This window comes from Mobula birostris, chromosome 1, assembly GCF_030028105.1.
Source record: "Mobula birostris isolate sMobBir1 chromosome 1, sMobBir1.hap1, whole genome shotgun sequence".
Lineage (NCBI taxonomy): Eukaryota > Metazoa > Chordata > Chondrichthyes > Myliobatiformes > Myliobatidae > Mobula > Mobula birostris.
In genome coordinates, this window is record NC_092370.1 from 802,454 (window position 1) to 825,318 (window position 22,865).

Sequence of the window (22,865 nt, forward strand, 5' to 3'; positions counted from 1 at the left end):
GTAACTCATTGTTTTATCTACCATCACTTCTGTTATCAACAAATTTCACAACATGTGATGTTGATATATGAAACCTGATTCTGCTGCCTTGGGTGCATACTGTGATCAGCAATCACTGGACCGGGGTGAATCCCTTAAAGACTAGTGATTTTAGATATCAAATAACGAAAAGGAAAGGGACGTCGCATCCGGAGTTTCTCCGGTTAGTGGATGATTCCCCTCTACACCTCTCTGACGTAGAGGGGAATCGCGTACGAGGCAAGTTACAGCAGTGGTTTGCTATTGCCTTCTGCCGGGTGAGTTTCCAAATCAATCACCAGCTCGTAACCCAGCACGGGTGGAAAGCGTGCAGGGGAGCCGGCCGGCTGGATTCAAACCTGGGACTTTTCGTCCCAAAGTCCGATGCTGATAATACTACCATTTAATTAGTATTAGACAGTATATAACAGTATACTGTTAGACAGTAAATAGTGGTCATTAAATAAGATTAATGGTTAACCTTGGTCGTTTGTAAAAACATATTTCAGTAGGCCTGTTTGTGTGCCTCTGTTGCAGCCATACAGACTAAACTATTTCTTGTATTGTAGATGAGCAAGAAGATGAGCCGTCATCTGCAGGAGGGAAGGTAATAAACTTGTAAAACTGATTTTGTTCACCTGATGGGGAAATAGTAACTTTTTAAAAAAAAAATAATAATCTTTTTTCATGCTTCAGAAAGCTGTTTTTCTGTTAGTTCTATATTAGCAACATGAGGAATACTGTTTGTGGGAGGTTCTGGATGGAGTTGAGTGGGATCCACAATCAGCCATGATGGAATGGTGGAGCAGACTTGATGGGCTGAATGGCCTAATTCTGCTCTTGTGTCTTATGGTCTTTGTCTCTGGTTTAGCCAGCTGTAATGGCTTGCTGTGTTCTCAATGCAAGTCAAAGTCTGTTTGTGTAATTCCTTTGGTTTGCAGGTTGTAGAGGGGAAATAGGGCTATATCAGAGGTGTTTAGTTCTAGTAAATAAAATCCAGTGGCTACAGTTTGGGACCAGTGGTTAATTTCACGTCCCTTGAATATTGACCAAATCTAAATTGACACATGGCCTTGGCAGTTGACGATGTAGCTGCTTTACAAAGTTGTAGCAATCTACTCCAATATAAATTAGTTTCCTATCTGGGCATGTAACATTACTACCTCCTGAAATTTTCCTTCAGTTTGCAGATTTCCCAGCCTGTAGGTTAAATTATTAACCTGCCAGAAGCAGTGATGGTTCAGATCTGTTCCGATGGCAGTCAATGTGCATCAAGCTGTGGACATGTACTTTCGCTTTAGCTTTTATCTCCCTACTCTTAAAACCATAAGACCACAAGGAGGTTCACAAGGATGATTCTGGGAATGAAGGGGTTAACATATGAAGAGTGTTTGACAGCTTTGGGCCTGCACTCACTAACATAGAAGGACGTGGAGAATCTCGTTGAAACCTACCGGATGTTGAAAGGACAGATAGGGTGGAAGTGGCGAGGATGTTTCTTATGGTGGCGGTATCTGTAACTAGAGGGCACAGCCTCAAAATTGAGGGGCCACCCTTTAGAACAGAGGTAAGGAGGAATTTTTTTAACCAGAGAGGAGTAAATCTGTGGAAGGCTCTGCCACAGGCTGTGGTGTAAGCCAAGTTCTTGGGTATATTTAAAGCAAAAGTGATAGTGAGAAGGTAGGTGTAGGGGGTTGAGTGAGATCTGTGAATCAGCCATGATGGAATGATGGAGCAGACTCGATGGACTGAATAGCCCAATTCTGCTATGTCTTTTGGTCTTATAAGATTTAGGAGCAGAATTGGGTCATTTGGTCCATCAGGACTGTTGTGCCATTGCATCATGACTGATCCAATTTTCCTCTCAGCCCCAATCTCCTGCCTTCTCCACTTGTCTTACTCACCATCCCCCCCCCCCCCCCCCAGCTCCCATTTCCATTGATGCCCTGATCTCTGCCTTAAATATAAATAACATTTGAACTCCATAGCTGCCTTCGGCAAAAAGTTCTACAAATTCACCACCCTTTGGTTAAAGAAATTCTTCCTTATCTCCGATCTAAAAAGACACCCTAAAATATACAAAGAACAAACACAGCTTGGAGGAAGTGTGCACTTTCCAGGATGCCTGCACTCAAAAATACAAAGTCATGCCTCAAGCAGTTAATGGGCAAGGTGCACCTGGTCAAATTTTGTTGATGACTCAAGATGAGGTGTTGGCTATAAACAGAGTTTGTGACTGCGCTTTTCAGGTATTCACTGGCATCTTCTCCAGTAGGCTTTGTCTTTGTCAACTGGGTTCTCTTTGGGTATGTTCAGATTTGTCAATCGGGCGAGGCCTTCAGCTGCCTTAACTAAAAGGGAATACTGTAGGTGGGCTTCCTTTGAAACAATGCAGAGTGAACATTTCAACTGATCTGAAATTGGGAAATAGCTCTAAAGTGTATTATTTACAGAATGATTTCTGGAAGATTTTAGTTTGGTATTCACCTTAAAAGACCATCTCACCTTAAAGTTTCCATTCTATGAGGAAAAGCCTAGTCCTCTTATCAACTTCAGTTAATTTTATTCTTTGCCTTCTGTTCCAACTTCAAAATTTTGTGTCTTGTATTTAACACCTCAAACTTGTCCATCAGTTGCTTTGATTAATTATCACCATAGCAAGATGTGTCTTTTGTGCTCAATTGAATGTTGTGATCAACCTTTCGCCTGCACTGCACAGAGTGCAAACTGCTGACTTAACATTATACTGAATGTAGTGATTCATCAATTGTCACTAGGAGGAAGAGGACAATGCCAGTGCCAAAGCAGATCAGATTCGTCCTGTGGACCAAGCAGAGGATAATGTCACTGAGCAGACGCATCATATTATCATTCCCAGCTACTCGGCGTGGTTTGACTATAACAGGTCAGGAAAAAATATTTTCACTTCCCGTCAATCTGTATTCTTCCATCACAACCAAATGTTGCTGTAGAAGTTGATCGCTCCAATTAACTTGTTTCTTGTTTGCTCCCCTTAGCCTGGCTCTTTCTCTTATTTCAACACATAATCTTCATAAGCGCACCTACTTAGCAGACACCAACAGAATCAACAAACTCATTCGTAAGGCCAGTGATGTTGTGGGGATGGAACTGGACTCTCTGACGGTGGTGTCTGAAAAGAGGATGCTGTTCAAGTTGCATGCCATCTTGGACAATGTCTCCCATCCACTACATAGTGTACTGGGTGGGCACAGGAGTACATTCAGCCAGAGACTCATTCCACCGAGACGCAACACAGAGTGTCATAGGAAGTCATTCCTGCCTGTGGCCATCAAACTTTACAACTCCTCCCTTGGAGGGTCAGACACCCTGAGCCAATAGGCTTGTCCTGGACTTATTTCATAATTTACTGGCATAAATTGCATATTACCATTTAACTATTTATGGTTCTATTACTATTTATTATTCATGGTGCAACTGTAACGAAAGCCAATTTCCCCCGGGATCAATAAAGTACGACTAAGACTATGACCATGACTACTCAATAACTCCATTATTTTTCCACAAATTCTCCAGTATTTTGCTGTTGATACATCCCCACTAACCAGGAAGCAGCACTTGTCTTTTTTTTTAAATTTTATTTTTATTTGGATAAATATCACAAATATCATGTACTTTTTTCACACCTATAACCTTTTCCATTTTTTTATATGTATAAAACTACAATTATTTATACATTCTTAAGTACACATTGAGATGATATAAAAAGAAAATAAACATTTAAATAGATAATTATGTACTGTGGTAAATCTAACCTATTAGACTAAGTAATGGAATTAGTTGTTAAGAAAAATGGTAATAATAGTTTCCATATAACCCTTCTGGACCATTTCCACTGGTCCAAAATGTTGTATATAAGCCTATGTATCAACCATTGTAGGTGTTTATATCCTAATTTGTTCATGCTTGCTCCTGCCCGCAGACATAATTATCCAATCCCTATGTACTTATTTACTTAATTTTTTCATTTTTTTATCCCTTTCCCAAATCTTTCCCTTTACTTGTGTTAATTCTCTATTTTCCAAAAGAAAACAAAAAAAACAAACATTTAGACTAGGGGTGCTTACGTTAGCAATATTACTGTGTTGATGAGAAGAGCAGTATAAATCATTAGGAGAGTCATCTAAAGTCTGCTCGCATTGGGGTTATATATTCAATCCATTTATTCCAGATTTGATAAAATTTTTCTTTTTGAGTTCTTAGGGAGTAAGTCAACTTTTCCATTTTAAATATTTCCAAGATAATTTCATACCAATCTTCTAATGTAGGTGGTACTGGATTTAGCCATTTTCTAGTGATTGATTTCTTACTTGCCACTAAGAGGGCCTGCAGCAACTTTATATCTTCCTTCTGTTCAAGAAACAATACATGCCCCAAATAGAGTGTCTCAAAGTTCAGAGGTATCTGGGACCTAAGTACCTTAACTAATGTTCTATGAATACCTTCCCAAAATAGACTTAATTTAGGGCAATCCCAAAAAATATGAAAATGATTTGCCTCCTTGGAGCCGCACCTTCTCCAACACATCACATTTGTATCTTTATATTTTTCTTGATATGGGGTCTTGAAGTATCTTATAATGTTTTTCCAACAATGTTCTCTCCAAGTCAAAGAATTAGTCAAGGACCATTGAAAGCTGCAGATTTTCCCCCAAGCCTCCTCTGAAAGTACCAACCCCGCTTCTTTCTCCCACTTCTCTTTAATATACAGTGTATTTACATTTTTAGCGTGGGAGAGTGCATTATATAATCGAGAAACTGATTTACTAGGTATTGAACTGCAAGCCGAGTTCAGAATCTTGAAAAATTCTAATTCTACTGTTGGTAGGTCTGTATATCTACAACTCTGGTTAACATACCTTCGTACTTGAAGGTACCTAAAAAAGTCATTATGTTCCAGGCCATGTTTGTCCTGCAGGAAACTTTGTAATACTCTTTTATCTATAAATGAGAGGTAGGTTGTAAGACCTTTCTTTATCCATAGCTCAAATCTTTTATCTCCTCTGTTGGGAAGGAATTCGGTATCATTTGCACACCATCTAAAGAGTTTTAACATGTTATTAATTCCACATGAATTAACCACCTTCTGCCATACTTTTAATGTAAGATTTATCCAAGCGCTTTTAAATTTTCCAACTGGGCCATCAATCCTTTGTCAGTTATTGAGGCCTGAAGAGGAAAACTGTCAACTAATCCAAATTCTATTTCCTTCCATCTAGCCTTATATTCCCTATTACACCAATATAACAGAGGGGTTATCTGTGAGGCATAAAAATAATTTCTCAGGCAGGGAAGAACCATACCTCCTCCTTCCTTCCCTAACTGTAAGGTGTTATATCGAATTCTAGGTTTCTTTCCTTGCCAAATGAAGCGGGAAATCCATTTGTCCCATTCCCTGAATTGATTATCATCCACCTCCACCGGTAAAGTACAGAAAAGATACAATAACCGAGGAAGAATATTCATTTTTATAGTATTTATCCTTGAATTTAAACTTAAAAAGGGGATAAGATTCCATCTATGCATATCTACTTTTATCTCTGAGATTAATGGCCCATAATTTACCTGTGACAGTGTTGAAAGATCCTTCGACAGGGTTATTCCTAAATATTTTAATGATTTAGCTTCCCACTTAAGATCATATGTATCCTGCAATTTTTTGGATGGTGTATAATTTAGGGACATAACCTGCGTTTTCTTTACATTTATTTTATAATCTGATATTTTCCCAAAGTCATCCAACAGTGTAAACAATCCTATAAATGATTTTTCTGGTTCACTCAGATAGATCAAAACATTATCTGCGAATAATGCCACTTTCTGTTCAACCCCTGCCACCTTGATACCTTTTACGATTTCTCTCTGTCTTATTAGTTGGGCAAGCGGTTCAATATATAGCGCAAAAAGGAGAGGAGAAATTGGGCATCCCTGTCTAGTGCCTCTCTCTAAGATGGAGTCAGAGAGGTCCCCATTTATCTTAATTCGGGCTGTAGGGCTGTCATATAGAGTCTGAATTACTTTAATAAACTTTTCTTGAAAGCAGAATCTTCCTAACACTCTGTATAGGAATGCCCAACTAACCGAATCAAAAGCTTTCTCAGCGTCCAATCCTACTACCATTGTCTCTGTCTCGTTCTTATTAACCTGTTCTAATATGTGCAGAGTTCTCCTTATGTTGTCCTGCGTTTGTCTTTGTTGAATAAATCCAGTCTGGTCTAAGTGGATTAGGCCAGGTAAAAGCTTTTCCAATCTGCGCGCTAATATAGATGTAAATAGTTTGTAATCTAAATTAAGAACACTAATTGGCCGATAATTGCCACATTCTAGTTTATCTTTACCCTCTTTAGGAATAACTGAAATAATCGCTTCTCTCCAGGAAGGTGGAGTTTCTCCTCTCTGCAAGATCCAATTAAAGGTGTTAAGTAGTAATGGGTCTAACTGTGTATGCAGGGACTTGTACCACTCTGAGGTAAACCCATCAGAACCCGGGGACTTTCCAGCCTTTAACCTAGAGATGGCCACGTTCAGTTCTTTGACAGTTACTGGTTCTAATAAACTTTCATTTTGTAAATCTGTAAGTTTAGGTAGATCTAAAAAATTCAATACACTGTCTATATAGGGCTCATTGGGGGCCCAGGGTTGGGAGTACAGCTCTCGATAATATGTTTCAAAACTCTCTTGAATTTTCCCTATTGTACTCTCCACAAGCTTTGTCTTTGGATTCTTTATTTTATGAATTGTATTGTCTGCTTGTTGTTTTCGTAATTTATATGCTAATAATCTAGCTGATTTACCTCCTACTTCATAATTCTTTTGTCTCAGGTAAAGAAAATTTCTTTGAGTTTCCAACGTATAAATATCGTCAATTTCACTTTGCAATTTCCTAATTTCCTGTTTTCGATTTGAATTACTTTTGTTGCTATCTACAACTTGAAGTTGTTTTAATTTTCCTTGAAGGTCTGCTAATTTTTGTGCATTGATTTTTTTCATGTGAGTGGTAATGGAAATAATTTTCCCTCTCAGTACAGCTTTCAATGTATCCCATAAGATCACTGGTGATGTTTCTCCCGTGTCATTAAGGTCTAGATATTCTTTGATTTCTCCCCTTAATCTCTCCATTACTTTCGGGTTATTGAGTATATGTGAATTTAGCCTCCATGGTGTTTTCCTCATTTTCCTTTCCAGGATTAGAGACATAGAGACTGGGCTATGATCCGACAGATCAATTGTTGCAATATTACAGTTTTTTATCCTGAGTCTATCTGTATTAAAGATAAAGAAATAGTTTATCCTTGAATAGGCTGAATGAGGGAAAGAGTAATATGTATAATCTTTACTAGTAGGGTGTAATTCCCTCCAGACATCTATAATTCCCAACTCCTCTATCAATGAATTCACTTTCGGAGTCAGAGGTTTATTCTGAGTAACTATTCTTGAAGAATCTAATATAGGATTTAATCTAATATTAAAATCCCCTCCACAAATTACTACCCCTTGAGAACTGACCATTAGGTCAAAAATGTGTCTATAAAATGACCATTCACAACCTGGAGGAGCATAAACATTCAGCAACGTTATTTCTGTACCTTCTATTCTTCCTGTGATTTTTACGAACCGTCTTCTTTGTCTCTAGTCTCTGAAATATATTCATAATTAAGAGTACTTGATATTAAAGTGGCTACCCCTTTTTTGTGACTCAATTTATATGATGAATAAAATACATGCTTAAAGCCCATTCTTTTTAATTTTCCATGTTCAGATTGGCTCATATGTGTTTCCTGGAGGAAAGCTATTTGTGCCCTCTCTTTATTCAATTTAGACATAATCTTTTTTCTTTTAATTGGATTCAAAACCCCATTAACATTATAGGAAATTATTTTTACCAATTCAGTTTGCATTTTTCTCTAGTAGAAAAAAAAACTCTTTTTCTAACCAAACAGTAAGCAATCCCTTCTCAACAGTAAACCAAGGCATATAACCACACCCTAGACATTTTTGAATGTGTAACATTTGAAAATTTTTCCCGACTTCCCACGGTGAGGCCTGAGCACCGACCCGCCTCAGTTCAGAGGGATAACCTCTATCTTCACCCTGTGTTAGAGGGCCCTCAGCAGTTTGAATAATCATAGAGAATTTTCTCCTATTTATGTCTCGACCATATTGCTATCATTCAAGTTATTCCGCCTAGTTTATTTTCAGTTACCAGTTTTCATTTTACCTTTAAGTCCGATTTACTCTTCAGTCATTTCTCTTAATTAATCTGTGTTCTCTGTACATTCGCGTCTGAATATTTGCAGCTTTTCCTTGTAGTTTGACACTCTGGTTCGAGTGGAGCGCCCTCGCCCCACTAACTGCCATGACTTCTGCTGAATCCTCTCCAGTAGCGACTCCGGTTGGGTGATAACTTTAATAGGTAGTCCCCGGTCCGCCAGGTCCAACGTTGCCTCCTCCACCGTAGCGTAAGTTTTTGTCCCTTCGTCGTAAAAGACTCTCAGCCGAGCTGGATACAGGGTCTGGAATTTGACGTTGTTTTCCTTCAGGACTCTCCGTGTTTCCGTATATTCCTTCCATCTGGCAAGAATCCCCGGTGCGTAGTCGTGGTCTAAACTGATTTTACAGTTGTTCCACATGAAACCTTTCTTTTGCCATGCCCTTTTAAGCATCTCTTCCTTCGTTCTGTAACTGAGAAATCTGACCAGAATCGATCTGGGCTGGGCGCCTGCTGGAGGCTGTGGTGCCAACGCGCGGTGAGCCCTTTCCATCTGTAGTCTTTTGCGGCCGGTATATCAAGGTTCTCTCTAAGTAGCCTCTCCACGAAGGGAATCATCAATCCGGGTTTACCTTCAGTTCCTTCGGGAACTCCGTAAATCCTCACATTTTCCCTTCTCGAGCGACCTTGATCTATTAGTTTCCACTGGAGCTGGTCTTGCAGCTTCAGTATTTCTGCTGTTACCTCCTCTGCGTTTTGTAGCTTCTCTTCAATTCCAACAATCCTCGCTTCGGCTTCATCTATCCGCGAGTTAGTTTTTACTATTTCTCCTTTAATATCTTCCAGCTGTTTGCTGTTATCTTGTCGGAACTCGCGAATCTCTCCGAGAATCAAGGACAGAGTCACCGATTCCCCCTCATTATCTCCGTCCTGGCTTGCCGTGGGGGAGCTAGGCCCGTCGCCTTGCTGCGTCTCTTTATGTTTATCAGCCTTCGGAGCGGACTTTTTAATCTTGTTCTTAGACATCATCCTTGCCCCTTTTATTAATATAGTTATGCAATATTAAGTATTTGTCTAAATTCGATTATGGGGCAGTTTACCTTTTTTGTCGAGAGACCTTTTCCTTATGCCGCCATTCCCTTGATGACCCGGAAGTCCCCGGAAGCAGCATTTTTTTATGTATAAATCCTGCTGTAACTGTGCACATCATATCTCCTGGGGGATGGAGGGGAGGTTATCTGTACTTATGTTAGAGTGGTCTCTTATCTGAGTCAGTTGGCATGAAAGAAAGCTACATGGCAAATTCAGATAGGGTGCCACAGTAGCATAGCTATTAATGTAATGCTATTACAGCATCAATTCCAGCATCCTTTGTAAGAAAGCTTTTATATTCTTCTTGTGTGCATGTGGATTTCCTTCAGGTGCTCCACTTTCCTCCCACGGTCCAAAGACATACCAATCAGGTTAATTGGTCACTGTAAACAGTCCGATGATTAGGTTAGGATCAAAACTGGTGGAGTGCTGGGTGAGGTGGCTCATTGGGCAATAAGGGCCTATATCTCTAAATAAAATAAATAAAATATCACAATCATTTGGCCTTCATTGGTATAAATAAAACTTTGGTTAGGGCACTTGTGGAGTATTTTGTGCAGTTCTGATTGCTGCATTACAGAAAGGTTGTGGAAGATATTGGGGAGGTTCATCAGGTGGTTGTTCAGATTAGAAGATTAGCTAGGAGGAAAGATTGGACAAAATTGGATTGTTTCGTCTGGAATGTCAGAGACCAAGGGGCAAGCTGACATATTTATAAGATAGGGTGAATAGTCGAAGTCCTTTTCCTCAGTTGTATCCAGCATACATAGTGAGAGGGGGAAAGTGTAAAGGAGATCTACCAGAGGAGTAGTGGCCAGATAAGTCCCTCTAAATTGCCGTGGAAGTTGTTAAGAAGGCTTGTGGTGTATTGGCTGAACAAAGTTGCAGCCACTCAGGTAAGATAGTGTCAAAAGTGGTGCATGAGAAAATAATGATAAGCGTGCTGGTATTTGTGCGAGACTAAAGGTGAAAATCTTTATTTCCACTTGTTGCCTCCTGCCTGTCAGCCATTCCTCTATCCATGCCAGTACCTTTCCTCTAATGCCATGAGATTTTATTAAGCAGTCTCGTGTGTGGCACGTTAACCCAAACCTTACCAAATAACTCCTGAAAATCCGAGAAAATGACATCCACTGCTTCTCCTTTGTCCATCCTGCTTGTTACTTTCTCAAAGAACTCTTAACAGATTTGTCAGTTGACAAAAATCATGCTGACTTTGACTTATTTTTTATCGTTAGTCTTGAAGATTCCTGAAACCTCATCCTGAATAATAGATTCAAAACTTTCCCAACATCTGAGGTTAGGTTAGGTACATGGCGCTTAGAAAAATTGAGGGCTATGCGGTAAGGAAACTCTAAATAGTTTCTAGAGTAGTTTACATGGTACAACATTGTGGGCTGAAGGGCCTTTAATGTAAATTTCTGTGTTTCACTGCCTGTGCCTTCCTTCCTGTCCTTTTGATACAAGGTATATCATTTGATGATAAGCTCCCAACTCTGGCCTGCTTTCAGCCACAACTCAATTATGCCCACAATGTCAGGGTTGTTGTGATGGGAGATTTAATTACCCCACTATTGCATCTCCCCAGAGCAAGGGGTTTAGATGGGGTGGAGTTTGCTAGGTGTGTTCAGGAAGGTTTCCTGACACAATATGTAGATAAGCCTACAAGAGGAGAAGCTGTGCTTGAACTGTATTGGGAAGTGAACCAGGTCAGGTGTCAGGTCTCCGTGGGAGAGCATTTTGGAGATAGTGATCACAATTTTATCTCCTTTACCATAGCATTGGCGAGGGATAGCCAAGTTAGGACAGCGTTTAATAGGAGAAAGGGGAAATATGAGGCTATCAGGCAGGAACTTGGAAGCATAAATTTGGAACGGATGTTCTCAGGGAAATGTGTAGCAGAAATGTGGCAAACGTTCAGGGAATATTTGCGTGGAGTTCTGCATAGGTACGTTCCAATGAGACAGAAAGGATGATAGGGTACAGGAACCGTGGTGTACAAAGGCTGTTGAAAATCTAGTCAAGAAGAAAAGAAAAGCTTATGAAAGGTTAAAAAAAAACTAGGTAATGATAGAGATCTGGAAGATTATAAGGGTAGCAGGAAGAGGCTTAAGAATGAAATTAGGAGAGCCAGAAGGGGGCATGAAAAGGTCTTGGCGAGCAGGATTAAGGAAAGCCCCAGGGCATTCTACAAGTATGTGAAGTGCAAGAGGATAAGACGTGAGAGAATAGGATCAATCAAGTGTGACAGTGGAAAAGTGTGTATGGAACCAGAGGATATAGCAGAGGTACTTAATGAGTACTTTGCTTCAGTATTCTCTACTGAAAAGGATCTTGGCAATTGTCGGGATGATTTACAGCAGATTGAAAAGCTTGAGCGTAGAGACATTAAGAAAGAGGGTGTGCTGGAGCTTTTGGAAAGCAGCAAGTTGGATAAATCACTGTGACTGGACGAGATATACCCCAGGCTACTGTGGGAGGCAAGGGAGGAGATTTCTGATCCTCTGGCAATGATCTTTGTATCATCAATGGGAATGAGAGAGGTTCCAGAGGATTGGAGGGTTGCGGATATTGTTCCCTTATTCAAGAAAGGGAGTAGAGATAGCCCAGGAAATTATAGACCAGTGAGTCTATGCCACACCTGTACGGGAGCACTTCTGTTGTGATTGCGCTGTACTACAATCAACGGCTACTGTCAGTATATATTCTCACCTCTTTTACTATTTATAAATGTAATTGGATCAAATGTATTTGGGAAGGCAAAGTAAAAATGGAAATTCCCTCTTTTACAGCATTCATGAGATTGAACGCCGTGCCTTGCCTGAATTCTTCAATGGGAAAAATAAGTCAAAGACTCCAGAAATGTGAGTAAATTGAAAATAAACCTTTTTTTTCGCAGGAGTCCAAAAATATAGTTACATCTTGTATTAGTTTTGGTTTTCATTCACTTCCAGTACTGCTGTTTCAGTGCAGTTAACAGCTGCATTGTGTTCATTGGATGATGGAAACCAGTCATCCGGGATAAAATATTAGAAATGCTCTCGGTGTGAACGGTGGCTCACTTTGGCTTGTGCCCAAACCTTTCAAAGGAATTGTAGGAAATTGTGGTTGTTCGTGGAAATTTTCAGGACTTGGTAAATTTAGGGAAGGCATCAAGAGTTTGGAGAACTGCCAGTGTGATTTCTTTGTTTAGAAAGGAAGACAGGTGGTGGGGAGCTATAGGCCACCTAATTTAACACCTCGTAGGCATGATACTACAATCAATATTCAATTATGAAATGTAGTTATTTCAGAAAGCTGAAAATCAAACCTTGTTATTATGATTTGATGTAAACAATGTTTGGCCGCACCTTCAGACAAATTGAGATTTGTCATTCATAAGGGGGTTCCTGGCGATCTAGTGTATTTAGACCATAAGATCTGAGCAGAATTAAAAGATGGCCTCCACAACTGCCCATGGCAAAAAAATTGCACGGATACACCATACTGGCGAAAGAAATTCCTCAATATCGTTCTAAACGGATGTCCCTCTATTCTGAGACTGTGTCCTCTTGTTTTTGACTCTTCTGCCATAGGAAACATCCTCCCCACATCACTCTACCAAGGCCTTTCACCATTTGATAGGCTTCAACAAGGTCACCCTCATTCTTTTTAAATTCTAGTGAATACAGGCCCAGAGCCATCAAATGGTTGTCATGTGATGAGCTATTCAATCCTGGCATCATTTTGCTGAAGCTCCTTTGAGCCCTCTCCAGTTTCAGCACTTCCTTTCTGAGGTACAGTGCCCAAAACTGCTCACCATGCTCCAAGTGAGGCCTCACCAGTGCTGTATAAAGTCTCAAGGTTACATCCTTTTACATTCTAGTCTTCTGGAATGCTAACATTGGATTTGCCTTCCTCTGTAAATTAACCTTTAGGGAATCCTGCACAAGAACTCCCAAGTGCCTTTGCACATCAGTTTTTTGTATGTTAAAACCTTAAGATATAGGAGCAGAGGTTTAGGAAGCAAGGATCAGATGGGCCTATTGAGGGATATAGGGAAGCAAGAAAGGAGCTTAAGGGGCTGAGGAGAGCAAGAAGGGGGCATGAGAAGGCCTTGGCGAGTAGGGTAAAGGAAAACCCCAAGGCATTCTTAAATTATGTGAAGAAAATAAGGATGACAGGAGTGAAGGTAGGACCGATTAGAGATAAAGGTGGGAAGATGTGCCTGGAGGCTGTGGAAGTGAGCGAGGTCCTCAATGAATACTTCTCTTCAGTATTCACCAATGAGAGGGAACTTGATGATGGTGAGGACAATATGAGTGAGGTTGATGTTCTGAAGCATCTTGATATTAAGGGAGAGGAGGTGTTGGAGTTGTTAAAATACATTAGGACAGATAAGTCCCCGGGGCCTGATGGAATATTCCCCAGGCTGCTTCACGAGGCGAGAGAAGAGATTGCTGAGCCTCTGGCTAGGATCTTTATGTCCTCGTTGTCCACGGGAATGGTACCGGAGGATTGGAGGGAGGCGAATGTTGTTCCCTTGTTCAAAAAAGGTAGTAGGGATAGTCCGGGTAGTTATAGACCAGTGAGCCTTACGTCTGTGGTGGGAAAGCTGTTGGAAAAGATTCTTAGAGATAGGATCGATAGGCATTTAGAGAATCATGGTCTGATCAGGGACAGTCAGCATGGCTTTGTGAATGGCAGATCGTGTCTAACAAGCCTGATAGAGTTCTTTGAGGAGGTGACCAGGCATATAGATAAGGGTAGTGCAGTGGATGTGATCTATATGGAGGACAGTTGTAAGGCATTTGACAAGGTTCCACACGGTAGGCTTATTCAGAAAGTTAGAAGGCATGGGATCCAGGGAAGTTTGGCCAAGTGGATTCAGAATTGGCTTGCCTACAGAAGGCAGAGGGTGGTGGTGGAGGGAGTACATTCAGATTGGAGGATTGTGACTAGTGGTGTCCCACAAGGATCTGTTCTGGGACCTCTACTTTTCGTGATTTTTATTCACGACCTGGATGTGGGGGTAGAAGGGTGGGTTGGCAAGTTTGCAGTCGACACAAAGGTTGGTGGTGTTGTAGATAGTGTAGGGGATTGTCAAAGATTGCGGAGAGACATTGATAGGATGCAGAAGTGGGCTGAGAAGTGACAGATGGAGTTCAACCCAGGGAAGTGTGAGGTGGTACACTTTGGAAGGACAAACTCCAAGGCAGAGTACAAAATAAATGGGAGGATACTTAGTAGTGTGGAGGAGCAGAGAGATCTGGGGGTACATGTCCACAGATCCCTGAAAGTTGCCTCACAGGTGGATAGGGTAGTTAAGAATGCTTATGGGGTGTTAGCTTTCATAAGTCGAGGGATAGAGTTTAGGAGTCGCGATGTAATGATGCAGCTCTATAAAACTCCGGTTAGGCCACACTTGGAGTGCTGTGTCCAGTTCTGGTCACCTCACTATAGGAAGGATGTGGAAGCATTGGAAAGGGTACAGAGGAGATTTACCAGGATGCTGCCTGGTTTAGAGAGTATGGATTATGATCAGAGATTAAGGGAGCTAGGGCTTTACTCTTTGGAGAGGAGGAGGATGAGAGGAGACATGATAGAGGTGTATAAGATATTAAGAGGAATAGATAGAGTGGATAGCCAGCACCTCTTCCCCAGGGCACCACTGCTCAATACAAGAGGACATGGCTTTAAGGTAAGGGGTGGGAAGTTCAAGGGGGATATTGGAAGAAAGTTTTTCACTCAGAGAGTGGTTGGTGCGTGGAATGCACTGCCTGAGTCAGTGGTGGAGGCAGATACACTAATGAAGTTTAAGAGACTACTAGAGAGGTATATGGAGGAATCTAAGGTGGGGGCTTATATGGGATGCAGGGTTTGAGGGTCGGCACAGCATTGTGGGCCGAAGGGCCTGTACTGTGCCGTACTATTCTATGTTCTAGAAGCAGGTCACTCGGCCCATCGAGTTCCACTGCTCTCCACATCCACTCTGTCTAGGCCTTTCGATATTCGATAGGTTTCACTATCAAATTATGATGACTAGAAAAGAGCCACAGATAGAGTTTATTTAAGCCATAGGGCTTTTCCACAGCTACATATTTGTGCAAGTGCTTTCCATGGACTTCAGTGCTTTACTGGTTCAAAGCAACATCAAGATGCCAGGTAAAGCAGCTGAATCAATTTGTAACAGTCACTGAGAGTGCTTCATTATTACAGCACACCTTCGGAAGATGATTCACCCCTCATTTAAACTCATCAATGTCAAAATTGAGATTTTTCACTTGTCTGTAAATTTTCCCTTAAATAGCACGAATTTGCCACCTACAGGCTAAGATTTCAAATATAACAAATTGCTTTAAAATATATTCTTTCAAACAAAATATTGTGGAGCTTTTAGTAACTAAAAGACAAAATTATAATGAAAAACTTCATACCAGAGGAGGAAGAGGGAAAAAAATAAGCTTAAGACCATAAGATAGAGGAGCAGGAGTAGGCCATTTAGCCTATCAAGTCCATTCTGCCCTTCAATCATGGGCTGATCCAATTCTTCCAGTCATCCCCACTCCCCTACCTTCTCTCCATACCCTTTGATACCCTGGCTAATCAAGAACCTATCTATCTCTGCCTTTAATGCATCCAATGACTTGGCCTCCACAGCAGCTTGTGGCAACAAATTCCACAGGTTTACCACCCTCTAGCTAAAGTAATTTCTCCGCACCTCTGTTCTAAATGGACATCCTTCAATCCTGAAGTCTTGTCCCCTTGTCCTAGACTCCCCTACCATGGGAAATAACTTTACCATATCTAATCTGTTCAGTCCTTTTAACTTTGAGATCCCCCCTCATTCTCCTGAACTCCAGGGAGTACAGACCAAGAGCTGACAGACGTTCATAGAAAACATAGAAAATAGGTGCAAAAGTAGGCCATTCGACCCTTCAAGCCTGCACTGCCATTCAGTATGATCATGGCTGGTCATCCAACTCAGAACCCTGTACCAGCCTTCCCTCCATACCCCCTGATCCCTTTAGCCACAAGGGCCATATCTAACTCCCTCTTAAATATAGCCAATGGACTGGCCTCAACTGTTTCCTGTGGCAGAGAATTCCACAGATTCACCACTCTCTGTGTGAAGAAGTTTTTCCTAATCTCGGTCCTAAAAGGCTTCCCCTTTATCCTCAAACTGTGACCCCTCGTTCTGGACTTCCCTACCATCGGAAACAATCTTCCTGCATCTAGCCTGTCCAATCCCTTTAGGATTTTATATGTTTCAATAAGATTCCCCCCCCCCCCCCAATCTTCTAAATTCCAACGAGTATAAGCCTAGTTGATCCAGTCTTTCATCATATGAAAGTCCTGCCATCCCAGGAATCAATCTGGTGAACCTTCTTTGTACTCCCTCTATGGCAAGGATGTCTTTCCTCAGATTAGGGGACCAAAACTGCGCACAATACTCCAGGTGTGGTCTCACCAAGGCCCTGTACAACTGCTGTAGTACCTCCCTGCTCCTGTACTGGTATGGTAACCCTTTCATTCCTGGAATCATTCTCGTGAATCTTCTCTGAACCGCCTCCGATGTCAGTGTATCCTTTCTAAAATAGGAGCCTAAAACTGCTCACAATACACCAAGTGTGGTCTCATGAGTGCCTTATAGAGCCTGAACATCACATCCCTGTGCTTGTATTCCATAACCTCTAGAAATGAATGCCAACATTGCATTTACCATCTTCGTCACAGACTCAACTTGGAGGTTAACCTTTAGGGTATCCTGCACAAGAGCTCTCAAGTCCCTTTGCATCTCTGCATTTTGAATTCTCTCTCCATCTAAATAATAGTCTGCTTGTTTATTTCTTCCACCAAAGTGCATGACCATACACTTTCCAATATTGTATTTCATTTGTTACTTCTTTGCCCATTCCCCTAAACTATCTGAGTCTCTCTGCAGGCTTTCTGTTTTCTGAATACTACCTGACCCTCTACCTATCTTTGTATCATCGGCAAATTTAGCCACAAATTCTCTCTCTTTGGCCTGGTTTTCCCAATCCACTTTCATGTTAAAATCTCCAATGATTATCATGACATTGCCCTTCAGACACGTCTTTTCTATCTCCTGCTGTAATTTGTAATTCACATCCTGGCTGCTGTTTGGAGGCCTGTATACAACTGCTATTAGGGTCCTTTTGCCCTTGCCATTTCTCAACCCATAAATACTCTACACCTTCTGATCCTATGTCATCCCTTTCTCATGATTTAATATTATTTCTCATACACAGGGCCACACCACTCCCTCTGCCTACTAACCCATCTTTCCGATACATCGTATGGCAGAATATAGTATTAATGGTAAGAGTCTTGGTAGTATGGAGGATCGGAGGATCAGAGGGCTCTTGGGGTCAGAGTCCATAGGACACTCAAAGCTGCTGCGCAGGTTGACTCTGTGGTTAAGAACGGATACGGTGCATTGGCCTTCATCAGCCATGGGATTGAGTTCAAAAGCGGAGAGGTGATGTTACAGCTATATAGGACCCTGGTCAGACCCCACTTGGAGTACTGTGCTCAGTTCTGGTCGCCTCACTACAAGAAGGAAGTGGAAACCATAGAAAGGGTGCAGAGGAGATTTACAAGGATGTTGCCTGGATTGGGGAGCATGCCTTATGAGAATAGGTTGAGTGAACTCGGCCTTTTTTCCTTGGAGCGACAGAGGATGAGAAGTGACCTTTTCAAAGTGTATAAGATGATGAGAGGCATTGATCGTGCGGATAATCAGAGCCTTTTTCCCCAGATCTGAAATGGCTAACACAAGAGGGCACAGTTTTAAGGCACTTGAAAGTAGGTACAGAGGAGGTGTCAGGAATAAGATTTTTTTTTTTACGCAGAGAGTGTTGAGTGTGTGGAATGGGCTGCCGGCAACGGTGGTGGAGGCCAATATGATAGGGTCTTTAAGAGACTCGTGGACAGATACATGGAGCTTAGAAAAATAGAGGGCTGTGGCCATCCCGAGGTAATTTCTAAAGTAAGTAGATGTTCGGCACAGCATTGTGGGCTGAAGGGCCTGTATCGTGTTTCTTTTTCCTTGGACGTTCCGCTCCGAATGGCAGCCATCCTTTCACCAAGTTTCAGAGATGACTGTGTCATCGTGCTTACTAATCTGTAGCTGAATTTCAAGATCGTCCATTTTATTTCTTATGCTGCGTGCATTCAAATATAACACTTTCAGTCCAGTATTTGCAGACAGAAACAGGTGAATTGATTATGGGGAGCAAGGACATGGCAGACTAATTGAATAATTACTTTGGTTCTGTCTTCACTAAGGAGGACATAAATAATCTTCCAGAAATAGTAGGGGACAGAGGGTCCAGTGAGATGGAGGATCTGAACGAAATACATGTTAGTAGGGAAGTGGTGTTAGGTAAATTGAAGGGATTGAAGGCAGATAAATCCCCAGGGCCAGATGGTCTGCATCCCAGGGTGCTTAAGGAAGTAGCCCAAGAAATAGTGGATGCATTAGTGATAATTTTTCAAAACTCGTTAGATTCTGGACTAGTTCCTGAGGATTGGAGGGTGGCTAATGTAACTCCACTTTTTAAAAAAGGAGGGAGAGAGAAACCGGGGAATTATAGACCGGTTAGCCTAACGTCGATGGTGGGGAAACTGCTGGAGTCAGTTATCAAGGATATGATAACAGCACATTTGGAAAGCGGTGAAATGATCGGACAAAGTCAGCATGGATTTGTGAAAGGAAAATCATGTCTGATGAATCTCATAGAATTTTTTGAGGATGTAACTAGTAGAGTGGATAGGGGAGAACCAGTGGATGTGGTATATTTGGATTTTCAGAAGGCTTTTGACAAGGTCCCACACAGGAGATTAGTGTGCAAACTTAAAGCACACGGTATTGCGGGTAAGGTATTGGTGTGGGTGGAGAGTTGGTTAGCAGACAGGAAGCAAAGAGTGGGAATAAACGGGACCTTTTCAGAATGGCAGGCGGTGACTAGTGGGGTACCGCAAGGCTCAGTGCTGGGACCTCAGTTGTTTACAATATATATTAATGACTTGGATGAGGGAATTAAATGCAGCATCTCCAAGTTTGCGGATGACACGAAGCTGGGTGGCAGTGTTAGCTGTGAGGAGGATGCTAAGAGGATGCAGGGTGACTTGGATAGGTTGGGTGAGTGGGCAAATTCATGGCAGATGCAATTTAATGTGGATAAATGTGAAGTTATCCACTTTGGTGGCAAAAATAGGAAAACAGATTATTATCTGAATGGTGGCCGATTAGGAAAAGGGGAGGTGCAACGTGACCTGGGTGTCATTATACACCAGTCATTGAAAGTGGGCATGCAGGTACAGCAGGCGGTGAAAAAGGCGAATGGTATGCTGGCATTTATAGCGAGAGGATTCGAGTACAGGAGCAGGGAGGTACTACTGCAGTTGTACAAGGCCTTGGTGAGACCACACCTGGAGTATTGTGTGCAGTTTTGGTCCCCTAATCTGAGGAAAGACATCCTTGCCATAGAGGGAGTACAAAGAAGGTTCACCAGATTGATTCCTGGGATGGCAGGACTTTCATATGAAGAAAGACTGGATGAACTGGGCTTGTACTCGTTGGAATTTAGAGGATTGAGGGGGGATCTGATTGAAACGTATAAGATCCTAAAGGGATTGGACAGGCTAGATGCAGGAAGATTGTTCCCGATGTTGGGGAAGTCCAGAACGAGGGGCCACAGTTTGAGGATAGAGGGGAAGCCTTTTAGGACCGAGATTAGGGAAAACTTCTTCACACAGAGAGTGGTGAATCTGTGGAATTCTCTGCCACAGGAAACAGTTGAGGCCAGTTCATTGGCTATATTTAAGAGGGAGTTAGATATGGCCCTTGTGGCTACGGGGGTCAGGGGGTATGGAGGGAAGGCTGGGGCGGGGTTCTGAGTTGGATGATCAGCCATGATCATAATAAATGGCGGTGCAGGCTCGAAGGGCCGAATGGCCTACTCCTGCACCTATTTTCTATGTATTCTATGTATTTATTGCTTTCTGTTGTAAATCATCCCACTGGCTGTGATTATGCCTCATCTCCTGCCTGTCCTTTCTATCATCTCTGTTGCATGCTATCTTTGATTTATTGCTGTTTTCCCCTTCCACAGCCCTATCACTCTGGTTCCCATTCCCTTGCCAAATTATTTTAAACCCTCCCTGACAGCTCTAGTAAACCTGCCTGCTAGGATATTGGACCCCTTTGGGTTCAGGTGTAACCTGTCCTTTTTGTACAGGTTGTACCTCCCCCAGAAGATGCCCAATGATCCAGGAACCTGAAGCCCTGTCCCCTGCACCAGTCTCTCATCCACACATTAATATGCCTGATCATGTTATGTTTGTGCTCGTTAGCATGTGGCACAGGCAGCAATCCTGAGATTACTATCCTGGAGGTTCTGCTTTTCAGCTTCCTACCTAACTCCCTGAATTCTCTCTTCAGGGCCTCCTCCCTTTTTCTGCCTATGTCATTGGTACCAATGTGTACCAAGACTTCTGGCTGTTCATTTTCTCCTTTCAGAATATTCTGCACCTGATCTGAGACATCCTGTACTCTAGCACCTGTGTGGCAACACACCATGCAGGTATCTCTATCAGGCTGACAGAACCTTCCGTCTGTTCCCCTCACGATGGAATCTCCTATGACTGCTGCATTCCTCATCTTCTCTCCCTTCTGTACCATGGAGCCATGCTCAGTGCCAGAGACCTGATCACTGTGGTCATCCTGTCAGGTCTCTCTCCCTGCCCCCCCCCCCCCCCCCCCCCCCACAGCATCCAAAATGAGATAATGATTACTGAGGGATCCACCCTGTGGATCAGTTCTAGGAGCAGGTTTAATATCACTGGCATGTGCCAGGAAATTTGTGTTGTAGTAGGAATGTATTGCAACGCATATCAACAAGCACAGGTGTCCCCCGCTTTTCGAACGTTCGCTTTACGAAACCTCACTGTTACGAAAGACCTACATTAGTGCCCTGTTTTCGCTTTCGGAAGGTGTTTTCACTGTTACAAAGAAAGGCAGCGCACGATAAATCAGCGCGCGTAAAAATCAGTGCGCGATAAAAGGCAGCGCGCGCCCCGAGCAGCCGCTCTCCCCCTGATTCGGAACGGCATTGCTTTAAGACGTTGCATTGAGCAGCCGTTAGCAAGATGAGTTCTAAGGTGTCGGAAAAGCCTGAAAGAGTAAGGGTGTTACACTTAGCGTAACACTAGATATAATTAAGCGTTTCGATCGTGGTGAATGAAGCAAGGACAAAGTGAGTTTGGCTTGTGGAAGTTGACGAAGATGATGTTGAAGAGATTTTGGCATCCCATGACCAAGAACTGATAGATGAAGAGCTGATGCAATTGGAAGAGGAAAGGATAACAATCGAAACCAAATGCAGAAAGTGAAGCAACTGCGTGAGATTTTTGCTGCAATGATAAAGTACGCGTTTAATTTTGAAAGGGTACGTAGGTTTAGGGGATATTTGCAAGATGTTTTGAGTGCTTACAAACAACTGTATGATTTTTTAAAAAAAAAAGCACGAGGCTCAGCAGTCAAGCAAGCTTTCCACATCAGCCACAGCAGACGACGAACCTCGACCTTCGACATCGAGGCGGGCAGTCATTGGAGGAGATGAGCTGCCTGCCCTGATCGACGATGAGATAACACCCCCATGTCCCACCACCTCAACACTCGTGCCCCGGACGGATACTGCACCGATTCGCGAAGAACACAGCAGTAGCCAGGAGGCACACAGCACATCTTTAAGAAAAAAGCCAAAATAAACATGCTAATTAATTACATGCCACCTAGCACGTAATTAATTAGCATGTTTATTTCGGCTTTTTTCTTAAAGATGTGCTGCGTGCCTCCTGGCTACTGCTGTGTTCTTCGCGGCAATGTATCGGGTCAGCGGCCCGGAGGGTGGGGACCACTGCACCACCCAGCCTGCGACGACTCAATCTAACACACCATCATCAGTCTGCTTGACGCTGTTTTCCCAATTCTGGTAAGTGATACTACACTGCACGTACATTATTTCTACTTTATTTAGGCTGTGTATTTTTACGTATTATTTGGTAGATTTGGCAGCTTCATAGTTTAAAGGTTACTGGAGAGCGCGTTTATGCCAACAGCGCTTGCGTGAGATTTTCTGCCGAGAGCACTTGCCTGAGATTTTTGCTACGGAGATCTGTGCAGGCAGTCGTTGTAGAGAAGTATTTCTACTTTATATAGGCTGTGTATCTATCATATCATTACTGCTTTTACTATATGTTACTGTTATTTTAGGTTTTGTGTTATTTGTCATGATTTGGTAGGTTATTTTTGGGTCTGTGAACACTCAAAATTTTCTCATATAAATAAATGGTAATTGCTTCTTTGCTTTACGACATTTTGCTTACGAACCGTTTCATAGGAACGCTCTACCTTCGGATGGCGGGGGAAACCTGTAGTGTATATGAAAAAGATAAATTGAATAAGTAGTGGAAAAAATGGTGAGGTAGTTATCCATTCA

At 42.1% G+C, this 22,865-nt stretch overlaps 1 protein-coding gene across 4 annotated transcripts in view; it reads left to right on the forward strand.

The window, feature by feature from the left end:
* Positions 1 to 22,865, forward strand: part of smarcc1a (SWI/SNF related BAF chromatin remodeling complex subunit C1a) — a 221,757-nt gene that overhangs the window by 96,764 nt on the left and 102,128 nt on the right. For all 4 annotated transcript variants that reach the window (XM_072251690.1, XM_072251677.1, XM_072251683.1 and 1 more), the window contains exons 13-15: positions 588 to 625; positions 2,796 to 2,923; positions 12,150 to 12,221. In XM_072251690.1, coding sequence (XP_072107791.1) covers positions 588 to 625; positions 2,796 to 2,923; positions 12,150 to 12,221 — 238 coding nt within the window. The remainder of the gene's footprint in view (positions 1 to 587; positions 626 to 2,795; positions 2,924 to 12,149; positions 12,222 to 22,865) is intronic.